General features: G+C 35.2%; 1 protein-coding gene across 9 annotated transcripts in view; it reads right to left on the minus strand.

Moving 5' to 3' along the window:
• The window catches only part of LOC111054844 (pleckstrin homology domain-containing family G member 5), a 322,094-nt gene that overhangs the window by 250,585 nt on the left and 48,385 nt on the right, over positions 1–23,124 (minus strand). For all 9 annotated transcript variants that reach the window (XR_005570947.1, XR_005570946.1, XM_039424915.1 and 6 more), the window contains exons 2-3: positions 12,037–12,516; positions 2,210–2,291 (exon numbers count right to left, since the gene is read on the minus strand). Coding sequence is in view for 7 of the 9 variants with exons in the window: in XM_039424915.1 (XP_039280849.1) it covers positions 2,210–2,291; positions 12,037–12,435 (481 nt within the window). In the remaining 2 variants the exon portion in view is untranslated. The remainder of the gene's footprint in view (positions 1–2,209; positions 2,292–12,036; positions 12,517–23,124) is intronic.

The following is a 23,124-nucleotide window of genomic DNA, read 5'->3' on the forward strand; positions in this document are numbered from 1 at the left end:
AATGAAAAAGACTAAGAAATTGCCAAAAAACCACTGATTTATTGATAATTAGAAAGACCGGTTTCGGTTATTACACCATTGTCAATCTCTGATAAACTGTTTAAATAAGAGTTTATCAGAGTTTATCAGAGATAAACTGTTTATCACAGTTTATCAGAGATTGACAATGGTGTAATAACCGAAACCGGTCTTTCTAATTATCAATAAATCAGTGGTTTTTTGACTATTTATTTCTGATAAATTTTTATTATTATAAAATTATTATTTCTTAGTCTTTTTCATTCGATATGAATAATTACCACAATATCAACTTCTCAACTACACAAAAAGAAAAACAGCTGTTTTGACGACTTTAAAAAAATCATCGAATTTCACAATTTACAAAAAGGAAAAACTACTCTGGAAACAATAATTATATATACACATATACAGTAGTCTGATCGTAGTTTCAAATATGTTGCCGCCAATCGTCATTATGTTATTCCCCTAAATTATTCTCGTTTAAGAATGAGGCTTACAGTTCAATGGGCAAGGAAAGTTGTGTGAGTGTACCACACCAGATTTTTTCTTTAGGGATACTTTTAATAAAAATTAAAAATATAAATCTCAGTACCCTTTTAAATTGTCCGATAATTTAAAAGGGATTTAATGTCCAAAACATGTTGTGATAAATTTTGAAAGGGTACTGAGATTTATATTTTTATTTACAGCTTTTTGATTTATATTATTACCCATATTCTCATTATTTTATGATTTGAGAGAGTTTTGTTATGGTGAGATTTATGCTCCTGTTTTACTGCCAGCTTTCCATAAATTGAAAAATGCAGAGAAATTGCAGACATCTTTTTCCGACTATTGGAGATTCTCTCACATGTGTTTCATTGGTATAGGTACTACTTTAGAATCCTCATTACTAGTAGTACTGTGAGCAGTAGACCTCGCGCTCAGTAAGTTACATTGACCTGCTGTTATGTTTTCTCAAAAATTAAGAAAAAATCCTAAATAAACATAGAGCGTTCTGTCCTATCGTACCGTGACGTGTCGTCCCGGAATGTGTGTGATAGCGCTGTTATCAGGTCTGGCTGCAACTGTCTACAACGTTGATGGAAAGATACATTTTCAAGATGTTCGATGTTTTTGAACGGGTAGTATTATAGTCAACTGTCTACTAACGTTGATGGAAAAATACATTTCCAAGATGTTCAATGATTTTGAACGGGTAGTATTATTGACCGAGCGAAGTGAGATCTTAAGATGCATACAGACTTTCGCTCTGCTCTGCAACCGAACATCACTCGAGCAGAGCGATTGATGATCGACCGGGGAGCAAGAGTGGAACGCGAGAAGAGCTAACATCTCCCGTAACGTTCATGATCGGTGCGGGTGAAGAGCGGGGGCGGAGCGATGGCGGAACGAAGGCGGTGCGTGCGCGAAGCGGGTTGGAGGCGCGTATATCTGTACGCAGCTTAAGATTCAAATCGACGGTTTGGCATTTCTCTTAATGTTTGAATGTTTATATGTTGCGCATTTACGACGAAACGCGGTAATAGATTTTCATGAAATTTGACAGGAGGTATGTTCCTTTTTAAATTGCGCGTCGACGTATATACAAGGTTTTTGGAAATGTTGCATTTCAAGGATAATATAAAAGGAAAAAGGAGCCTCCTTCATACGCCATGCAAAGTATAATCAACTCGACAGCTGATTTATGATGAATAATTCTATAGTCTGATTTTCACTCTAATATTGGCGTATGAAGGAGGCTCCTTTTTTCTTTTATATTATCCTTTAAATGCAAAATTTCCAAAAACCTTGTATATACGTCAAAGCGCAATTTAAAAAGGAACATACCTGTCAAATTTCATGGAAATCTATTACCGCGTTTCGCCGTAAATGCGCAACATATAAACATTTAAACATTAAGAGAAATGCCAAAACGTCGACTTGAATCTTAGACCTCACTTCGCTCGGTCAATAATCTCCACAATTTATGAGCATTTGGTTAATGAATTAAGAAATAACTAATAGCTTATTTGTCTTTGAGAGATAACTAATAATATTTCTGTAATTGTATTCTGTAATTTTAATCAATTTCTTTTAATTTATGATTGTTTAGGGTTGTGTGGCAGAGAGGATCAGGAGTCCTAACTCCGCCCTAATAAAGGCAAATCAATCAATCAATTGTTGGAGAGCTGCATAATGTACTCACCAGGATCAATGACATTATCGAGGAGGTAGTGCTCTAGTCCAGCATATGACTGCGGTCGACTCCTCCTGTAGGTACCATCAACCTGCAACAAAATGCAAGTCAATCTTCTGCCAATTATAAATAAACTGTAGAATCAGTTGTTATTCTCGGTTTGTTTTAAATAAAGTTATACTGTCTTCAAATATTCATAGGTACCACTATAATAATTATCGAGAAAGTTGAAAGTTGAGATCTCTAAACATATATGTGGTAGGACAGATAAACAAACTCTGGTTTATCAATGATATGAGATTGTGAAACAATATTCCGATTCAGAGCAGTATTCTATTTTTTAGTTTTTAAAGCGACCTACACTTTTTTATTATTGGGGTAACCACTCCCAGGGGGCGGGGCGCAAGTCCAGAGATTAGATTAGAGTTCTTTATTTATGTATGTTACAATATTTACAGGTTTATACACTGATTCACATTAAATGACGGTAATCCTAATTATTCAATGAATTTCACAAAGTATGAAAAATTTATCAAAGAGAATAGAGATTGAAAGCAATTAAAATATCGATAGTATAATAATGTGATGTAACTTCATAGATCGGCGGTGTTTCAACAAATAATATTGTGGATTCTCTAGGAAGGATATAAAATAATATCCTTCCCATCAACATACGACTGGGTTGTGATGGAATAGAGCTGTTCGGAATTATAACTTGAAGTAATGTTTAAATGAGAAACTGAACTTGATAAGTTAAGAACTAGATGATTTGAATCTAAGAATTATAAGATGGATGAATGAGATTAGAATTAGTAATAGTGAATACAATATTGCATTAATAATTATTAAAAATAGATAAATGGAACAAACGTTGTAGGGTGAGATTTAATCAAGATTTTAAAAATTGATTGAGTAATATTGACGATATAAAATGAAGCGAGAGAGAAACCAACTAGAAATAGAAAGTAAAAGCCTTAATTGAACATATTATTAATTGAATTGACAATATATTCAACATAGCATTTTAGTGTTTTTTATCGAGATAGAAATGATGTATAGAAGAATTTACAACATCCATATCTAACTTTTACAAGTCTAGTTGGAAGATCTTATAAAATGCTCAAGAAACGCAAAAAAATATTATTAGAGAAAATGAACTCTCCAAATTTTCAACCCCGCCTTCCAGCTGAAGTAGCTAAATCGAATTTGAATTTTCAGAATAAATTAATAACCTTTTTATTGCATTCTTATCGCTGAATACACTTTTCAGGGCAATAACAAGGTATTGACGTGGGAGAGGCTAAAATCGTAGTATACACGCTTCCAAAACCAAGAAGCTGTCTGATTGGTCAATGGGTTCCTTAGTCGCCATTTTACCTTCAAGGCTCACTACCAATAGGAAGCAAGCAGCTTGACAATGTCACGGGCAAGTCATTGTCCAATGAGACTGTTCGTTGTATTTGGGACGTAGCTTACATAAGTATGGCCACTCTCAAATTTTTGTGTCTTGAGCTGGTTCTTCCTTTCAAAGTGAACAATAATTCTGTATTTTATTCTTTGAAAATCACAATAATTATGAAGTTGTATCGTAATAAGATGCTCAAGCAATTAACATAATAAGTCTGCCATATATTTTGAAATATGCTTTAGGAGTGTAGCTTCAACTAGAGTCGGGGCGGAAAAAAATAATGAGCCTATGGGAGCCAAATTGCTTAAATTACAGGCTTCAGGCGTGTGAGAGTCTTGAAACCATAATCTACTGAACTTCTAATAAGCAAAAATAAGTTACGTGTCATAGAGGTTGAACTGCTGAAGGCATTCAGGGGCATTTCATAACTATTTCAGGGGCTGCATACAGAACTACCCAACTAATTTCAAATGTATACATACTTCCAACGTTCCATGAAAGTGGAAATTTTCAAAGTAATATTGTACGAGTTAATCTTGTGTAGTGATTAATATTTACAGAGCATTTGAAAACATTGAATATTGCATTGAGGATTAAAGCTATAGAGAAATAAAGGTAAACTGAAATACAAGATTGACCTATTGTCACAATAACGACAGTAGTATATAATTTGCCAATTCTGACGCACCTGTCCCAGAATTCCCATAGGGTCTAAGGTCAAGGTCAAAGTCAAGGTAAAAGCCAAGGTCAAGGTCAAACCTTCAAAAAAAAAATTGAAAAATAAAAAAAATAAAAAAGGAATAAAATTTAAAAATATTAATAGAAATAAATCAGAAGACTCCCCACCCACTAGGGAGCATATAAATGGTGTGCACAACGGTGGGGGACCATCAGTGTTCAGTCAATAGCCATTCAAGACACATCTCCTGTTCAGTTATTACTGTTCTAGAACCCAACGTTTCATACATTGCAGTACAGCCACACACTTCTCTCTCTCTCTGTGAAGTATCCTAGGTCACCGCCACACCGCCGCTGCTTATAATTTCTCAATAAAATAGCATATGTTCGATGAAAGTAGCAGTGAATTGCTTCTGATTACTAATTTTTATTCCTCAAATCCTCTTTACCCATTTAGTAATGTATGAAGAAGTGGTCATTCTATAGAATATACAAGGAGCTTGTATATCCAAGCAGTAATGAGATATCCTCTGCAGTGTAATGGGTAGCATGTTTGCTTTCAAGAGTCTCAGATACGAATCCAAGAATGTGAAAAAACCATTGTATCACAAGGGATATATTTTCCTAGTTATATTTAACAATTTAACATGATAGCATCCAATAGTATTCAGTCAGTGTTCAGTCACTGTTCAGTCAGTGTTCAGTCACTCTTCAGTCAGTGTTCAGTTAGTGTTCAATAACTTTTTATTATTCAATTTATTTTACATTTAATTTTTTTTCGAAGTTTTGACCTTGACTTTTACTTTGACATTGACTTTGACCTTTGACCCTATGTGAATTCTGGGACAGGTGCGCCAGAATTGGTAAATTGTATACTACTAAAGACGTGTCTTATACTTTTCATCCAAAAATATGAAAAGCAGACACATAAAATCAAGATACTGTACAAGCAAAGGGAAAAGCATTTGTTGTCATTGAACCTTCATTTAACAACATGGAGAGGAAAGATATTGAAGCTGAGATATTCAAACTAATAGGTCTATGAATGAGCGAAAATCTTACATTGATCATAGTTGGAACTCATTCATGGAACAAAGATTATTTATTGTTATTAGATAGCCGCATTCGTGCGGAATCCAATTCAATTTGCTTATCATATCAAGTGGAAATACTGTAATACCCATTACACAGCAGAATTCACAAATTATCAAAACACATAAATCATTAAATGGACCTTCGTAATATCTAGTCACTTATTACAGTGAATTAATTAGCTTCTAAGAATAGTTGTAGCCTAAATTGTTCAATCGGACAAGTTCACCGTAAATGAACACGAATTACAAGTGGCTATAATTCAATCGTCACCCTTAACTCATTACTGATATTGGTATTGATAATTACATAAATTCAATTTGGCAAATTCCAAGCATTTTTAACAAATATTATAATCTTGTTGTTTTCATTAGGACGAGGACAACTATGATAAAATTGAAAATAGCAGAACACGTTGTATAGTATAATAGTAGCCTACATAAATTTAATTTGGCAAATTCCAAGCATTTTTAACAACTATTCTAATATTGTTGTTTTCATTATGACAAGGAAATCTATGATAAAATTGAAAATTACAGAATATGTTGTTTAGTGCAATTGTAGTGCAATTGAGTGAAATGGTGCATAAAATTTTGCTGAAATCTTTTCTAAACTAATAATTACCATCTTAGTAAATTGAGTTTGGAAGGAAGCTAACGGTGAGAACTTTTGGGGTCTGTTTCCAAAAGTGAACGTTTTGGTTTAATGAACAAATTTTAATGAAATATTGGGAGGATGCGACTTGCATCTAGTGGGCTACGAGACTATTTAATAAAAAGACTAAGAAATTGTCAAAAACCCACAAATTTTATTGAAAATTAGAACGACCGGTTTCGGTTTTTACACCATAGTCAATCTCTGATAAACTTTTTCAAAAAACGAGACTATTTTTCAATCTTTTTTTGTGATTTCTCTCGCTTTAATCATTATTGCAATCTTACATTATTGAAATTTATCTTCCACTTATTATTCCAGATAGAAATAATAATGGAAATAAAAATTATAATAATTAATTTGATAGCTTTTAACACTAAAACCATAAGTTACCCAACAAGTAATGATGGAATAAGGAATGATGATCATAGTCAACTGAGCATAGTGATTCAGATTCAAACAATACAATGAAGTTCACAAAAATTGACGATGCTCTGAAAGTCAAGAGAATGGAGCTCTAATAAAAAAGTGAGTCACAATCTATAGAGTAAGAGACCTACACGCTGAGTGGATGCAAATATTCATGCTAAACACTTGATGAGAAGCAAGGTTAATGCAGAAACCGTGTTGGGCGATTTCAAACGTATACACAGCACTGGACGGAGTGAATTTGTATTGAATCCACTTCAAAAAAGCCTCTCTTTATCAAACTAATTGTCACCGACATGAAATTTTGTCCATGGGGTTCATGGTAGGCACAATTTGAATGTTGGAAAACAGTTCACACTGAATCTGCAAGGGCACTGAGCCTGAGATTCAATTTTTGAATGTTTTAGATTGTTGATTATTATTTCATAGAATTGAATTAATCCTTTGTGTAGAACACTATCGGGTACGCAATGCTGGTCTTGTGCATTCTTATCAATAGAAAATTGACTATTTAATAAATCTATGCAATTTAGTAAAGGGGAAAGATTCTAAATCAATTATCATATCTTCCTCAATTGCTTTCAGGGGACCTTGAAAGGCATAAAGACATGTTATAATGGAATTAAAACATCTTCCAACTCGGATGAGTATGCGGAGCAGGGAAAAGTAGTTTACCGAGCGAAGTGAGATCTAAGATTCAAGTCGACGGTTTGGCATTTCTCTTAATGTTTAAATGTTTGAATGTTTATATGTTGCGCATGTAAGGCGAAACGCGGTAATAGATTTTCATGAAATTTGACAGGTATGTTCCTTTTTTAGTTGCGCGTCGACATATATACAAGGTTTTTGGAAATTTCGCATTTCAAGGATAATATAAAAGGAAAAAGGAGCCTCCTTTATACGCCAATATTACAGTAAAAATCAGACTATAGAATTATTCATCATAAATCAGCTGACAAGTGATTACACAGATGTGTGGAGAAGCCAGTCTATTGCTGTATTTCCATAAGGTCTATAGTTTCAATCAGGTACTTGTGGATGAGAATACTGCGTGAGGTCTACTGTTCACAGAACTACTAGTGATACAGCGGCCACGATGTTGTCATGCTAGAGCGTTCAACACCTCATGATACGCATACGTAGTTTCTTCTCTGAAAGCACTGCATCGACTGAGCCTGCTTTGTCAACTTGGCAACCGCTTGTTTCTATAAATTTATGCATAGCTCTAATTGGCTATAGTGGTTCCCCATCTCTCTGCTCTGCATATCCCTCCGAGTTCGAAGATGTTCTAATTCCACTATACAGCCGTTAAACAGGTTCTGTCATAAAAGTAATGTCAATTATTTGTTTCGGATACCATTGCGGTGCTACAACTGTAGCACCGTAGAATATTAGTAACTATTAACATAGAGAAACAATAGCGTAAGTAGATATACCATGGTATAGGGCGTTTATGTCGCAACTTTTACTGTTATCTCAAGCCGATTACTGTCGATTATTGTCCATTTTTACTGTTTTGACCGGGTAAGCGTGTATGAACGGCACAGTATGAGAGACTACCAGCGTCACACAGCTTCACGGAAAAGAACTATGTGGACTATCGGCTTGAGATAAAAGTAAAAGTTGCGACATAAACGCCCTATACGATGGGATATCTACTTATGCAATTGTTTCTCTATGCTATTAATTAATAACTAATTAATTGATTAGTAACTATTAACTAATAATTATTGGCACCATTAGTAACTTAGAAGACTGATGGTGGAGGGTCTAGGGGACAAGTCCGTCTCCACGCTAGTTGTCTTCGCGCTGCCGGGGAGTTGTCACAGGCATTTCCGTGAGAGACGTTTTTGTGACACATCAGAGTACAAACACCATCTCCGTAAACAAAGCCGTAGTGCATTCGTGTGAGGTCAGCACAGGTACGGCTACTACACCAATAAAATCACTAGCAGATATACGTAGATCAGCTGAAATCAACTAATTTATATTGGTGTAGGAGCCCTACCTGTGCTGACGTGACACGAAGGCAATGCGTCTTTCTTTATGGAGGTAGTGGTTCAAATGCAGCGCTTCCTAGAGCAATGCAGTCTGACGAGGACCTTTACGGGAAATGTTTTTGGGAAATGAAAATGGGTCTTACTCGAACACCAAAGACTCATCTCTCTCTCTCTCTGCAATGGCGCTACAGTCCAAATCGGGCTCCATCCATCTCTATCTAACGCCGCTCTCTTCCATCCCCTTAATTGTAACATTTCATTAGCATCCTTCTGCACTCTATCCTCCCATCGCTCCCTTGGTCTCCCTACAGGTCGTCCTCCTCCAGGCTGACCAACTAACACTTTCCTTGGCACTCGTGTTTCAGGCATTCTTTGCACATGCCCTGCCCATCGGAGGCGCATCAATTTTATGATGCGCACCAAAGACTCATCACCAGTGATAATATTTTCTAAAAAAGTCAAGGCTCTTTCCTGTTCCACTCACAACAGTATATTATTTATTTAATCCTTCAGAATTATACAACTTACAGAAAAGTACCACAGGATTATAAGCCCAAAACGGTTCCAATTCTAATTTATACAACAGTCCAAATGTAGCTAGGTTATGTGTCACTTAACATTCACAATTACACACTCAATTTACAACTCAAAACACACAAAAATCATTTATATCTATCTATTACAGTACAGTATTCTAAAATTGATTTTTTTTTGTCAGTTATCCACCTTCTATATTTTATTGCCATCTTTTCCGAGGTCTATCTATAGGGTGGTAATTTATAATTTTCAAGGGAATCCTTTCTGTTGGCATTTTACTGACATGCACCCTCCACTGGTTGCGATATGATATAACTCTTCCATTCCTGTTAAAGGCACCCAGCTCTTGCCTTACATCGTCATTTCTTATGTGGTCACAGCCCTTTTGTCATAGAGAAACAATAGTGTAAGTAGATATCCCATGGTATAGGGAATTTATGTCGCAACTTTTACTGTTATCTCAAGCCGATTACTGTCGATTATTGTAAATTTTTACTGTTTTGTTGGGGTAAGAGTGTATGAACGGCACAATTTGAGAGACTACCAGCGTCACACAGCTTCACGGGAAAGAACTATGTGGACTATCGGCTTGAGATAAAAGTAAAAATTGCGACATAAACGCCCTATACGATGGGATATCTACTTATGCAATTGTTTCTCTATGCTATCAATTAATAACTAATTAATTGATTAGTAACTATCAACTAATAATTATTAGCACCATTAGTAACTTAGAAGACTGATGGTGGAGGGGTCTGGGGACAAGTCCGTCTACATGCTAGTTGCCTTCGCGCTGCCGGGGAGTTGTCACATGCATTTCCGTGAGAGACGTTTTTGTGACACATCAGAGTACAAACACCATCTCCGTAAACAAAGCTATAGTGCATTCGTGTGACGTCAGCACAGGTAGGGCTACTACACCAATAAAATCACTAGCTGATATAGATCAGCTGGAATCAACTAATTTTTATTGGTGTAGGAGCCCTACCTGTGCTGACGTCACACGAAGGCAATGTGTCTTTCTTTATGGAGGTAGTGGTTCAAATGCAGCACTTTCTCGAACAATGCAGTGTGACGAGGACCTTTACGGGAAATGTTTTTGGAAAATGAAAATGAGTCTTACTCGAACACCAAAGACTCATCTCTCTCTCTCTCTCCAATGGCGCTACAGCCCAAATCGGGCTCCATCCATCTCTATCTAACGCCGCTTTCTTCCATCCCCTTAATTGTAACATTTCATTAGCTTCCTTCTGCACTCTATCCTCCCATCGCTCCCTTGGTCTCCCTACAGGTCGTCTTCCTCCAGGCTGACCAACTAACACCTTCCTTGGCACTCGTGTTTCAGGCATTCTTTGCACATGCCCTGCCCATCGGAAGCGCATCAATTTTATGATACGCACCAAAGGCTCATCACATCACCAGTGATAATATTTTCTAAAAAAGTCAAGGCTCTTTCCTGTTCCACTCACAACAGTATATTATTTATTTAATCCTTCAGAATTACACAACTTACAGAAAAGTACCACAGCCTTATATGCTCAAAACGGTTCCAATTCTAATTTATACAACAGTCCAAATGTAGCTAGGTTATGTGTCACTATTATGTATTCACAATTACACACTCAATTTACAATTCAAAACACACAAAAATCATTTATATCTATCTATTACAGTACAGTTTTCTAAAATTGATTTTTTTTTGTCAGTTATCCATCTTCTATATTTTATTGCCATCTTTTCCGAGGTCTATCTATAGAGTGGTAGTTTAGAATTTTCAAGGGAATCCTTTCTGTTGGCATTTTACTGACATGCACCCTCCACTGGTTGCGATATGATATAACTCTTCCATTCCTGTTAAAGGCACCCAGCTCTTGCCTTACATCGTCATTTCTTATGTGGTCCCGGCGGTCACAGCCCTTAGAGAAGGTCATAGAGTAACATTAGCGTAAGTAGATATCCCATGGTATAGGGAATTTATGTCGCAACTTTTACTGTTATCTCAAGCCGATTACTCTCGATTATTGTAAATTTTTACTGTTTTGTTGGGGTAAGATTGTATGAACGGCACAATTTGAGAGACTACCAGCGTCACACAGCTGCATGGGAAAGAACTAAGTGAACTATCGGCTTGGGATAACAGTAAAAGTTGCGACATAAACGCCCTATACCATGGGATATCTACTTATGCTATTATGGTTTCTCTATGCCTTTGTCCTGCGGAGGAATCTCATTTCTGCTTCTTACACCCTGCTCTCTAGACGATTAGTGGTGACCCATGATTCACTTCCGTATAGAGGAACAGGGGCAGCTATCACTCTGAGACTTTCTTTCCTCATAAAATCATATTCATAATTATATCATATTTATATGATTTTGTAATTTTATCCACAAATAAATAAGTAAATACATATCTCGCGGCTTATAATTTCTGCAAATCAATAGCAAACATTAGGTATTATCAATGTTTAGGAAGCCATCAAGAACCCCATGCAGAGAGTTATTCAGGGAAGCTAAGATCCTGCCGTTGCCATGTCTGTATATCCTAGAGGCTGCATTGTATGGATTTTCCCGCAAGGACGAGTGGACTACAGGCGCTACCTTACATGGCTACAACACACGGGCAACGAATATGCTGAGACTCCAACCTCATCCAACAAGATTTTTTGAAGCTGAGCCAGAGCATGTCAGTCGAAGGATCTTAAACGCACTACCAGTGGAAATTCTCGATCCTTCAAATAGAAGAACGTTCAAGAGACTACTGAGGAATTGGCTACAAGAGAGATGTTTCTACAGTTTACTGGAGTTTTTCTCATATACAGTATGAGAAATAAACCTAGTGAAATATTATAATAGTTAAGATGATGTCATCTTTATTTTTTGGACTTCAAATATTCACGGAGATTTTGATGACCTGACAGATTGTATGATTTTATTGTAACTGACAAATGCTAAACATTTAATGTAAAATGTACATGCATGAATAAATATTATTATTATTATTATTATGAGAGAAGAAATATTGAGGGATGAAAACTTACCTCATTACGATGTGAGAAAGAGTGCTGCTTCTTTCTGAGGCGAACAACGGGTGAGGATGCACTGGAAGGCTGGGGTGACTCAGCGACGGGAGTCGACTGATCTTGATTCTCGTCGAGTGAGGGCAGCGAGGATCCAGACCACGGCTCGCGACTCTGAATGACATCGACGCGACCCAGACTGTGACTCCTGGTGAGGCCATCCGACGCCAGAGGACTCTTCTCCTTGCGCCATCTCCCCGATCGCAGCTGGTACAGTTTGCGTCTGATATAGGAGAAGTCACCAGCACTACTCTGATCGTCGGTGTTCTTCACTTTTTTGCTGGGCGCCTCCATAGTGGCTGCGCGTGGCCTACTGCTGTTGTTGAGCGCCTCCAGCTGAGCCGACAGCGTCATCCTCATCCATCCAGAACTCCACTTAATCGACGCACACCGCGCAAACCAAACAACAAATCAACGCGAGTGGGCCTACCATACGACAACCTACAAACAAATGAAATTCAACACAACATAAGAGAACAGAAACTAATGAAAACGGAAGTATAAGAAGCAAAACAATTAAAAATTAACTGGGAAACATGATTGGAATAATAACCTAAAAACAAATTAAATGCAACAAATCATAAGAGAACAGAAACAAATGAAAACGGAAGTATAAGAAACAAAACAGATTGAAATTAAAAGAAAAACATAGTGATAATAATATAGAATATGAAAATGAGAAAAATGATAATGAACAATAGAATAATGTTAAAGAATGTGGAGAGGTCACTCTGGTTATAACACTTTTAACTCTATGAAGTCGGAGCCCTGGGGAAGGGTGGTGAAGCAAAATCTTGAACAGGACGAAAATAAATAATAGTAATCTATGATAATAATAAGGGAAAGAATTGACTTATAGCCTACACGTATGAGATAGGAAATTCACGAATGGCGCATAATCACATCTGAACTACTGAACTGGTTAACTTGGAATTTTGCATATAGATTATTAATTTACCGAGGATGATTATAGGCCTATTTTGATGATTTTTAAGGTTTCAGTAGGTCAAATTCTGAGTTTGTTAAGTTGTTAATTATTAATCGAACCCTTGCGGAGCACGGGTTACCTACTAGTGAAGAATAATATTAATAATAGAGAAAGTGGAACAGTCACTCTGGTAAAATTGCTTTTCACTCTCCCTTAAGTGGTCGGAGCCCAGGGGAAGGGTGGTCAAGCAAAACCTTGATCAGGGACGAAAATAAATAATAATCTATACTGTAATAAAGGAAGGAATTGGCTTATACACGTACGAGATATGAAATTCACGAATAACGCATCACCATGTCTGAACTACTGCACTGGTTAACTTGCAATTTTGCATATAGATTCTTAATGTAGCGAGGATGGTTATAGGCCTGCTTTAAATTCTCGATTCCAGTGGGTCAAGTTTACAGTTAGTCAAGTTTTTAATTAAATCCTTGCGGAGCACGGGTTACCTGCTAGTAGAGAATAAAACTAGGTGGAGGGGGGAATTGGTATTACTCCATGTTTGTTTGGTTTTGAATAGTTTGTATGCAGTGAGTATGGACATTGTGTAATATAGACATGAGTAATTACATTCTATACTCACTGTTTGTATGACTGTTTAGTTCTTTGAATTGATCGATACAGTTTGCGACAGTGTTAGTGTCAGTTTTGTGCTAGTGAAAACCTCATAATACAATATTTCTTTCAATGTGTACAAAATGCAATGACTTTGGATTTATGATCTCCTAACTAGATATCTATAGGCTGTTTATCTTCAGGGTTTCAAGTAATTTTGGGAGAATACCTTCTGGTTTTATCTGAATTGTATGTAGTGTGTTGATTAAATGAAACATGATTTTGAGAGTTGAGTTAATGTTCCCCAATAAGAGGGAATAGAGTCACAGAATCCAGTTACATATTATTGAAATATCAGTAATTTTATTACTAGAGCCTCACTATCTCAGAAAATTATATTCATTCTACATCTATTGCACACATATCTAAGAATTGTGTACAAAGTAGGCTATAAACATGTTCCTGTGAGAGTATGATACCATACAATAAGGAAATATTATTATTTCTGTCATCTCTGATGAGACAGACCTGTGCGCTTTAGGGAAAGAATTTGGTTTGGAAAGGTGTAATTGAAATCAACCAACATTCATTAAAGTTTTCAAGTTGGAAGAGACAATGAGTACATCAAAATTATCTGCAAAAAATGCATAAGAATAATGATGCTTTATTAAGGTAATAGTATAATGTATAGGAATAATGAAGCTTCAAAGAGAAATGTTCATATCTGACTGTTCTGTCCATATCTGAAATGTTCTGAACATTGAGGCAATAATATAATGTAAAGGAATAATGAAGCTTCATAGAAAAATGTTCATATCAAAAATGAACTCATAAAATTTTGAGCACTGAGCTGCTTCTAATTTCAAATAGGCTACGCCTATTCCTATAAAATATTGTTCATTCATTACAGTGTTGAGAAAAGAGACTGAATAATAGCACGGCATCCCATGCGCATGAATATTCAATGAAAACTCGTTTTCAATTGCAGAATCAAGGCTAGCAATAATCTTGAAAGCGGTAAAAAGAAGTCAGTCAATGTTGAAATGAGAGCATTGAGATAACAGTTGACAGGTTCTCATTGTTTATTATTTTATTGCTCCTCTTACGTAAGTAATCAAGGCACTCAACAAATCCAAATATATCAGGTTGAGAATTTGATAATAATTGGCATACTCATGCGAGAATTCTGATTTATTCATTTCCGAATTCATAGAGCAAGAAAATATTTGAGATACGTGTCATTAGTATTGAGAAAAATTTCAGCAAAAAATATGCACTATCAGTTGCAATAACTACACTGTACTTCTTGTGTCAAATTTTAATAATAATGTAAACTTTAAGTAATTCAGTAAACTTTATGTAAACTCAAGTTTCTGGTTAATAAAAATAATATAAAACTTGTAGTGCCCTTTTTTATTTAAAACATTATTTAAAACTTAAAAATCTGGTGTGGCGCACTCACACAACTTTCCTTGCAGTTATGAAAATTGATCACCTGACGATAGCGTTCCCGCGCATACTAGTTTAATATACAAAGATCTGAGCCAGCTGGTGACAGGACAATAACGCTGGATACACACGAGATCTGCTATCTCTTCATAGTGAATGATTTAATAGTATCAACTGTTGCCAACAGTTTGCAATTGAATAATCACATTTTCTCAAATTTCAAGCTTATTTTCAATTTTAGGTGACAATGTTACTGGACATTAATTGAAGAGATTTCCATGCTGAATCTTTTCCACTCGAAATTTTTCGTTTAAATTATATCTGAGACCTGATAATTGGAAATCTAAAATCAAACTTTGCATAGATGGGGCGGAGCTCCTGGAATTTTTACAGATATGAGACTTGTGGCAGTTGATAGAGCTTATCAATGACTATTTTAGGTATGAATTTGATCAAAATCGTTGGAGCCATTTTCGAGAAAATCGCGAAAAACCCTGTTTTTGACAACATTTTCGCCGCCATCTTGAATTGCATTTGATTGAAATTGTTCGTGTCGGATCCTTATAGTGTAAGGACCTTAAGTTCCAAATTTCAAGTCATTCCGTTAATTGGGAGATGAGATATCGTGTACACAGACGCACATACACACACACACACACACACACACACACACACAACACACACACACACACACACACACACACACACACACACACACACACACATACACACACACACACATACAGACCAATACCCAAAAATCACTTTTTTGGACTCAGGGGACCTTGAAACGTATAGAAATTTAGAAATTGGGGTACCTTAATTTTTTCGGAAAGCAATACTTTCCTTACCTATGGTAATAGGGCAAGGAAAGTAAAAGGGTACTACAAGTTTTTATTAATTTCAAAAAAGTAGTCCATATAAGTGAAGTGATTTTAAGTTTCTAGCTATAAGGAAATTACTATTTATTACAGCCGCGTTCAAGTTTACATTACATTGACAAAGCGTCATAAATGCAGCTCGCTGATATTCGTCATCCAAGTGAGCGGATATCTCAACAATCGCAGCTACATTATTGTAGGTTGTCCGACTGGCTGAGACGTCGTAAATTTTTTCGACGGCCAAAATTTGAAGGCAGCTTGTCCTGTTGCCAACTTGGCTGACTATATGAAAAATCGCCGTTCTCTTCTCTTAATAACCGTAACCATTTAGACTAATTAAATAACAATAAATCACATTGTGGGTTACAAAATAATTATCTCTAATACAATGAATGAGAAGATAGATTTTTAGTATTATCCAAGTTTGCTCACAGCCCAGATGTTCCAGTTCAATATTTTCTCACAATGCGAGTCAATTGTATAGCTAAACCAGAAAAAATATTCCATAATCGATAGAAAATAGAATGATGAAGTGGAGACCAAGTCTCTTTTAGGAGGAGAGGGGTAGAATACTAGTACTGTAGTAGGTGTTCCTCATACTAAGGGAGAATAAAAACTTAAACAAAACTGAATATCTATTCAGTGTGGATAACTACCATTATATCACCTTCATTACTACACTTAAAAAGTGAAACTCAAACAAAAGACTACACATTCTGAAAGATTGTGTGAAATATGAAGATGTGGAAAATCAGGAGATACCTATTCATTTAAAAAGATTGTTTGTAATAAGAGTGAAATCATAACCCTATTTCAAACTTTCAAAAATTAATCTAAAAAACTTTAGTAATTTTCTAAAGTAATCTTCCAGTATAGTATAAATAATTGGAAATGGGACATTTTTGGGAATGAGCCTGTTGTTGTGCCTTTCCTCATGTTAAGTATTTGTACACAATGTGATAAATATAAATTGGGGAGAGAAATAGTTCAAGGAGTATCCTTTTTCTCTCCCGGTCAGTCAACTTTTGTAAAAATAGTAAATGAATAAAATAAAATAATAATTATGGACTGTACAAGAATGTACAGAAGGAATTATCTGATGCAGGAATTGATGATGACATAATACTTGACAGAAACCAATTCAGGAGTGTTAGTTGCAAAGTGAGAAATATTACCAGTGCAAATTTGAAGGAGAAATGTAGTCTTTTCCCAAAAAAGAAGAGAGGCTATATCGGCCAGAATGAAATTTTTGGGAGTAAATACTTAGCGATTTCCATGCAAGGGAATTTGACGCATGATAATAATAATGGATTGAAGAAAGATAAACATAAACTCATGTACAATCATTATTCATGGACAATATCAATGAAGATTATCTTTCCTAGCAAGAAACAGCAGAGCAAAGATAGTGGTTTCTCACAAATATTTTCAACTTCCCATTTCTAGTTGCACCACTTCATATCATTCCGAGTTGAACCTCCAAAAGCTGATTTTTTTCTCCAATGTTGTCTACCTCAAGCCCAGAGAGTATAATATGTAAATCACTCTATGCTCTCTTACGCTATCTCTTCTCTATGATGAACCTTTCAGGAGAGCAAAAATCATAGCAAGTGAATCTCAAGATAGGGAATCATGCCATGGTATTATTGTGGAGACTTGAACTTGCGGCAACTGTCATTTATCGAGACCTCCCTGAAATCCTTCCAATGAACCCCCTACCATAAAACCGCTCTATTAAACGATAGGTGTCATGTTTCTGGATAAGTTGAGCTTAGAGGACCTACTTCAATTCAAAAAAAAGATTGTGGGTTAGGAAAGAATTCCAATTTTCCATTTATCTAAAATTTGAGATATTCAATTGAAATCAATTATCCTCTGTCGCTATCATTTTTATCCACTCTACGCTCAATAAGAACGGGACCTACTTCAATTAAAAAAAAAAAAGATTGTGGGTTAGGAAAGAATTCCAATTTTCCATTTCTCTAAAATTTGAGATATTCAATTGAAATCAATTATCCTCTCTCGCTATCAATTCTATCATCTTCTCTAAGCTCAATAAGGACGGCACCAATTTCGATAGAATTAGGGAAGAATTCCAATTTTCCATTTCTCTGAAATTTGAGATATTCAATTGAAATCAATAGAATTAGTTTTTCATTTCTTTTAATCCCTCCTAAATACATAAGAATTATAGATTCATTCTCAAAAATTATTTTAATGTAGTTTAGATCTCTAATAAAAATTGAGATCTCTCTTTATAATTGTATAGATATAACGCATATTGCTATGATAACTCGAGCTTACACACAGGCCTTTGTTGCCTATGTAAGCTCTTTCCTATCTGATTACAAGAATAAAATTGTGATAGCTCAAGAGTTTTATTGTTGACCGAGCGAAGTGAGGTCTAAGATTCAAGTCGACGGTTTGGCATTTCTCTTAATGTTAAAATGTTTATATGTTGCGCATTTACAGCAAAACACGGTAATAGATTTTCATGAAATTTGACAGGTATGTTCCTTTTTAAATTGCGCGTCGACGTATATTCAAGGTTTTTGTAAATTTTGCATTTCAAGGATAATATAAAAGGAAAAGGAGCCTCCTTCATACGCCAATATTAGAGTAAAAATCATACTATAGAATTATTCATCATAAATCAGCTGTCTAGTTGACTATAATACTACCCGTTCAAAAACATCGAACATCTTGAAAATTGTATCTTTCCATCAACGTTGTAGACAGTTGCAGCCAGACCTGATAACAGCGCTCACACTCACATTCCGGGACGACACGTCACGGTACGATAGGACAGAAAGCTCTATATTTATTTAGGATTTTTTCTAGACATTTTAAATTGATATATAATTTATTAATTTTTGAGAAAACATAACAACAGGTCAATGTAACTTAATGAGCGCGAGGTCTACTGTTCACAGAACTACTAGTAAACAATGTGATAAATATAAATTTGGGAGAGAAATAGTACAAGGAGTATCCTAATTTCAAGGAGTATACTTAGCTTTTCTCTCCCGGTCAGTCCACTTTTGTTAAAATAATAGAATAAAATAATAACTATGGACTGTACAAGAATCTACAGGAGGAATTATCTGATACAGGAATTGATGATGACATAATACTTGACAGAAACCAATTCAGGAGTGTTAGTTGCAAAGTGGGAAATATGACCAGTGCAAATTAAAAGGAAAAACGTAGTCTTTTCCCAAGAAAGAAGAGAGGCTATATCGGCCAGAATGAAAAAAAACTCGGAGAATCGAAGAAATAAGGATCAAGTACGGCATCCAAAGTAGATACTCAACGATTTCCATACAAGGGAATTTGACGCATGATAATAATAATTGATTGTAGAAAGATAAACATAAACTCATAATAAATGAAAATATCAATGAAGATTATTTTACCTAGCAAGAAACAGCGGAGCAAAGATGATGGTTTTCTCACAAATATTTTCAACTTTCCATTTCTACTCCATCATTCCAAGTTGAACCTCCAAAAGCAGAATTTTTCTCCAATGTTGTCTACCTCAATCCCAAAGAGAATAGGATGTAAATTACTCTCTGCTCTCTCACGCTATGTTTTCTCAATGATAAAACTCTCAGGTGTGCAAAAATCATAGCAAGTGAATCTCATGATCCAAAATCATGCTATGATAATATAAGTGTGAGAGCTTGAATGTGCGGCAACTGACATTTATTGAGACCTCCATGAGAACCTACCAATGAACCCCTACCATAAAACCGCTCTATTAAACGATAGATGTCAGGTTTCTGGATAAGTTGATCTGAGAGAACCTACTTCAATTCAAAAAGAAAAAAGATTGTGGGTTAGGAAAGAATTCCAATTTTCCATTTATCTAAATTTTGAGATATTCAATTGAAATCAATTATCCTCTCTCGCTATCAATTCTATCATCTTCTCTAAGCTCGATAAGAACGGCACCAATTTCGATAGAATTAGGGGAGAATACCAATTTTCCATTTGTCTAAAATTTGAGATATTCAATTGAAATCAATGAAATTAGTTTTCCATTTTTTTAATCCCTTCTAAATACATAAGAATTATATATTCATTCTCAAAAATATTTTAATGTAGTTTAGATCTCTAATAAAAATTGAGATCACTCTTTATAATTGTATAGATATAACGCATATTGTTATGATAACTCGAGCTTACGCACAGGCATTTGTTGCCCATGAATCATGCCACGAATCATGTTCTTAATATGTGATGTGTATAATTCAATCACTTTCCTATCCGATTACAAGAATAAAATTGTGATAGCTCAAGAGTTTCATTGTTTTGTATAGTTTTATATTTTGTTGTTTTGATTTCAGTAAGTATATTATATCGATTCTTGAATTTTATATACTTTATTGCTCAATATTCTATATGTAACTACTTTGAATTGTATTCAGAAGGAAAAAATAAACTGAATTGAATTATCCTCTCTCGCTATCAATTCTATCCTCTCTACGCTCAATAAGAACGGGACCTATTTCAATAAAGTGGATTGTAAATTAGGGAAGAATTCCAATTTTTCATTTCTCTAAAATCAGAGATTAAATTGAAATCAATAAATTATCATTCAATCCTCTCCACGCATCAATAGAAACGCAGTAGAGCTTGAGTTTTCAATAACGAATCATCTAATATGTAGATAATAGATAACAATGGAATCGTTCTTTCAAACTCAGATTTAAATAGCGAGACTAAAAAATCGAATGCCAGCCCAGCACACGCTCATGATCTTAGTGTGCACATGTGTTCAAATATGGCACAAAGACCAGCACACAGTATTCTCACTCTACAGGCCTACATTCACTTGGCAAAGAAACAAGAAAGTCTTTCACAGTTCACTTCTAAACAACACAGTGATCCATTTGAAATGATGTCATTTATAAACTAGTTGCACGGGGTGCGATCAATCTTGGACTAATCTTTGAGTTTCTTATACGACCAGCATACTTTTCAAGCATCGTTGATCAAAACATTGAACCTACCCAATGTTGGTCCATCTGGTGCAACATTATTCAAACTAGATGAATATTCATGAGTATAGGCCTACGTGAGATGTTATAAAACATTCTTATGTTGGAAGGTAGTTGTTAAGAAATGTGAGATGTTTGATTATCAGCAATTGAAAATTGAAACATTATAAAATTTATAAAGTACCCTTTTATTTTATCACAACACAACTAGTTTCAACTCTTCAACCATTTTCAATTCAAGTGTAATTTACAATTGATTAAAAATCTGGTGTGGCGCACTCACACAACTTTCCTTGCCGTTATGAAAATTGATCACCTGACGCTAGTGTTCACGTGCATCTCAAGTCTATTCAAAGATCTGAGCCAGCTGGTGACAGGACAATAACGCTGGAGACACACGAAGTCTGCTATCTCTTCATAGTGAATGATTTATATCAACAGTTTGCAATTGAATCATCACATTTTCTCGAATTTCGAGTTTATATTCAATTTTAGGTGAAAATGTTACTTGACATTAATTGTAGAGATTTTCATGCTCAAACTTTTCAACTTGGATTTTTTTTTGAAATTGTATCTGAAGCCTGATAAATAGGAATCTAAAATCAAACTTTGCATAGATGTGACAGAGCTCCTGAAATCTTCACAGATATTATGGGACTTGTGGCAGTTGATAGAGCTATTTAGCTATTACTATTTCAGGTATAAATTTGATCAAAATCGTTGGAGCCGTTTTCGAGAAAATCGCGTAAAACCCATCTTGAATTGCATTTGATCGAAATTGTTCGTGTCGGATCCTTATATTGTAAGGACCTTAAGTTCCAAATTTCAAGTCATTCCGTTAATTGGGAGATGAGATATCGTTTACACAGACAGACAATATGCAACAGTTTGGCAACCCAAAAACCACTTTTTTGGACTCAGTGGACCTTGAAACGTATAGAAATTCAGAAATTGAGGTACCTTAATTATTTTCTGAAAACAAAACTTTCCTCACCTATGGTAATAGGGCAAGGAAAGTAAAATGGCTCTAGAAGTTGGTTGTAACTAGTTGTGTTTTGATAAAATTGAATGGCTCTTGAAGCTAGTTGGAGTTAACTGTGTTGTAATAAAATAAAAGGGTACTTGAAAACGTTTACTGTGTTCCAATAATTTCAGTAGCCCTAAAAAGAAGAGTGAATAATTATAAACAATCACACATTTCCATTACTGTAGTTATTTCTCATCGGAAATGTTATGAGGTGTACTGTTAGAACCCTGTAGCTAGTGCCACCTATTTTCAGATTGAGAACTACACCAGTAGGCGTCCAATCCGCCAATCAGAAGAGAGTATGGGGAGCTGGGAGGCGTGGCTTGCTGCCATTGGTCCGTTAATCTTACGCCATGATTGTGACATTCTCTATCGTTTCCGCTGTCTTCTGTACGCTTTCTTTCTGTCTCACTTTCTCTCACTCACTTAATTTTTTTCTCTCTCAAAAAAAAAATCTCTGCTAATTTATGTAGATACAAAACAATATCATCTTGAAGGAGTTTCTAAATTGCATTATTTTTCTTATCATGTTCACTACAATATTATTGTACGCTCACACGCTCTCTCTCTCTCTCTCAAAAAAAGCTCTGCCAATTTATGTAGATACGTAACATTATTATCTTGAAGGAATTTCTGAATTGCATTATTTTTCTTATCATGTTCAGTAATTATTATTTCAGTTTACAATATGTATATTCATCTAAAACTGTATTGTAAGCTATTATATAAGTGTATAAGCCAGTATATTTTGGTATCTGCATAAATAAAGCACTCGATCAATCAATCTCTCTCACACTCACTCTCTCTTTTGGTAGAGAGTTAGTGGGGAGGATATTTTTAATATTCTTTCCGAAGAATGGACATTGATATGTCCAAAGCTCCGCCAATTTATGTAGATGCATAACAATATGATTATTATCTATAGTTATTATATTACAAACTGCTTTTTCATATCATATACAGTTCAATAATTATTTTCTTAGTCTATATTATGTAAATTCATCTATAATTTTGCTGTATTGTAAGCTATTGTATATAAGTGTATAAGCCAGTATATATTGTAATCTACATAAATAAAGTACTCAATCAATCAATCAATCAATCTCTTTATCTTACTTAATTCTAGTACTCTTCTTCATCATCTGT

Source organism: Nilaparvata lugens, chromosome 3, assembly GCF_014356525.2.
Source record: "Nilaparvata lugens isolate BPH chromosome 3, ASM1435652v1, whole genome shotgun sequence".
In the NCBI taxonomy this organism is placed as follows: Eukaryota; Metazoa; Arthropoda; class Insecta; order Hemiptera; family Delphacidae; genus Nilaparvata; species Nilaparvata lugens.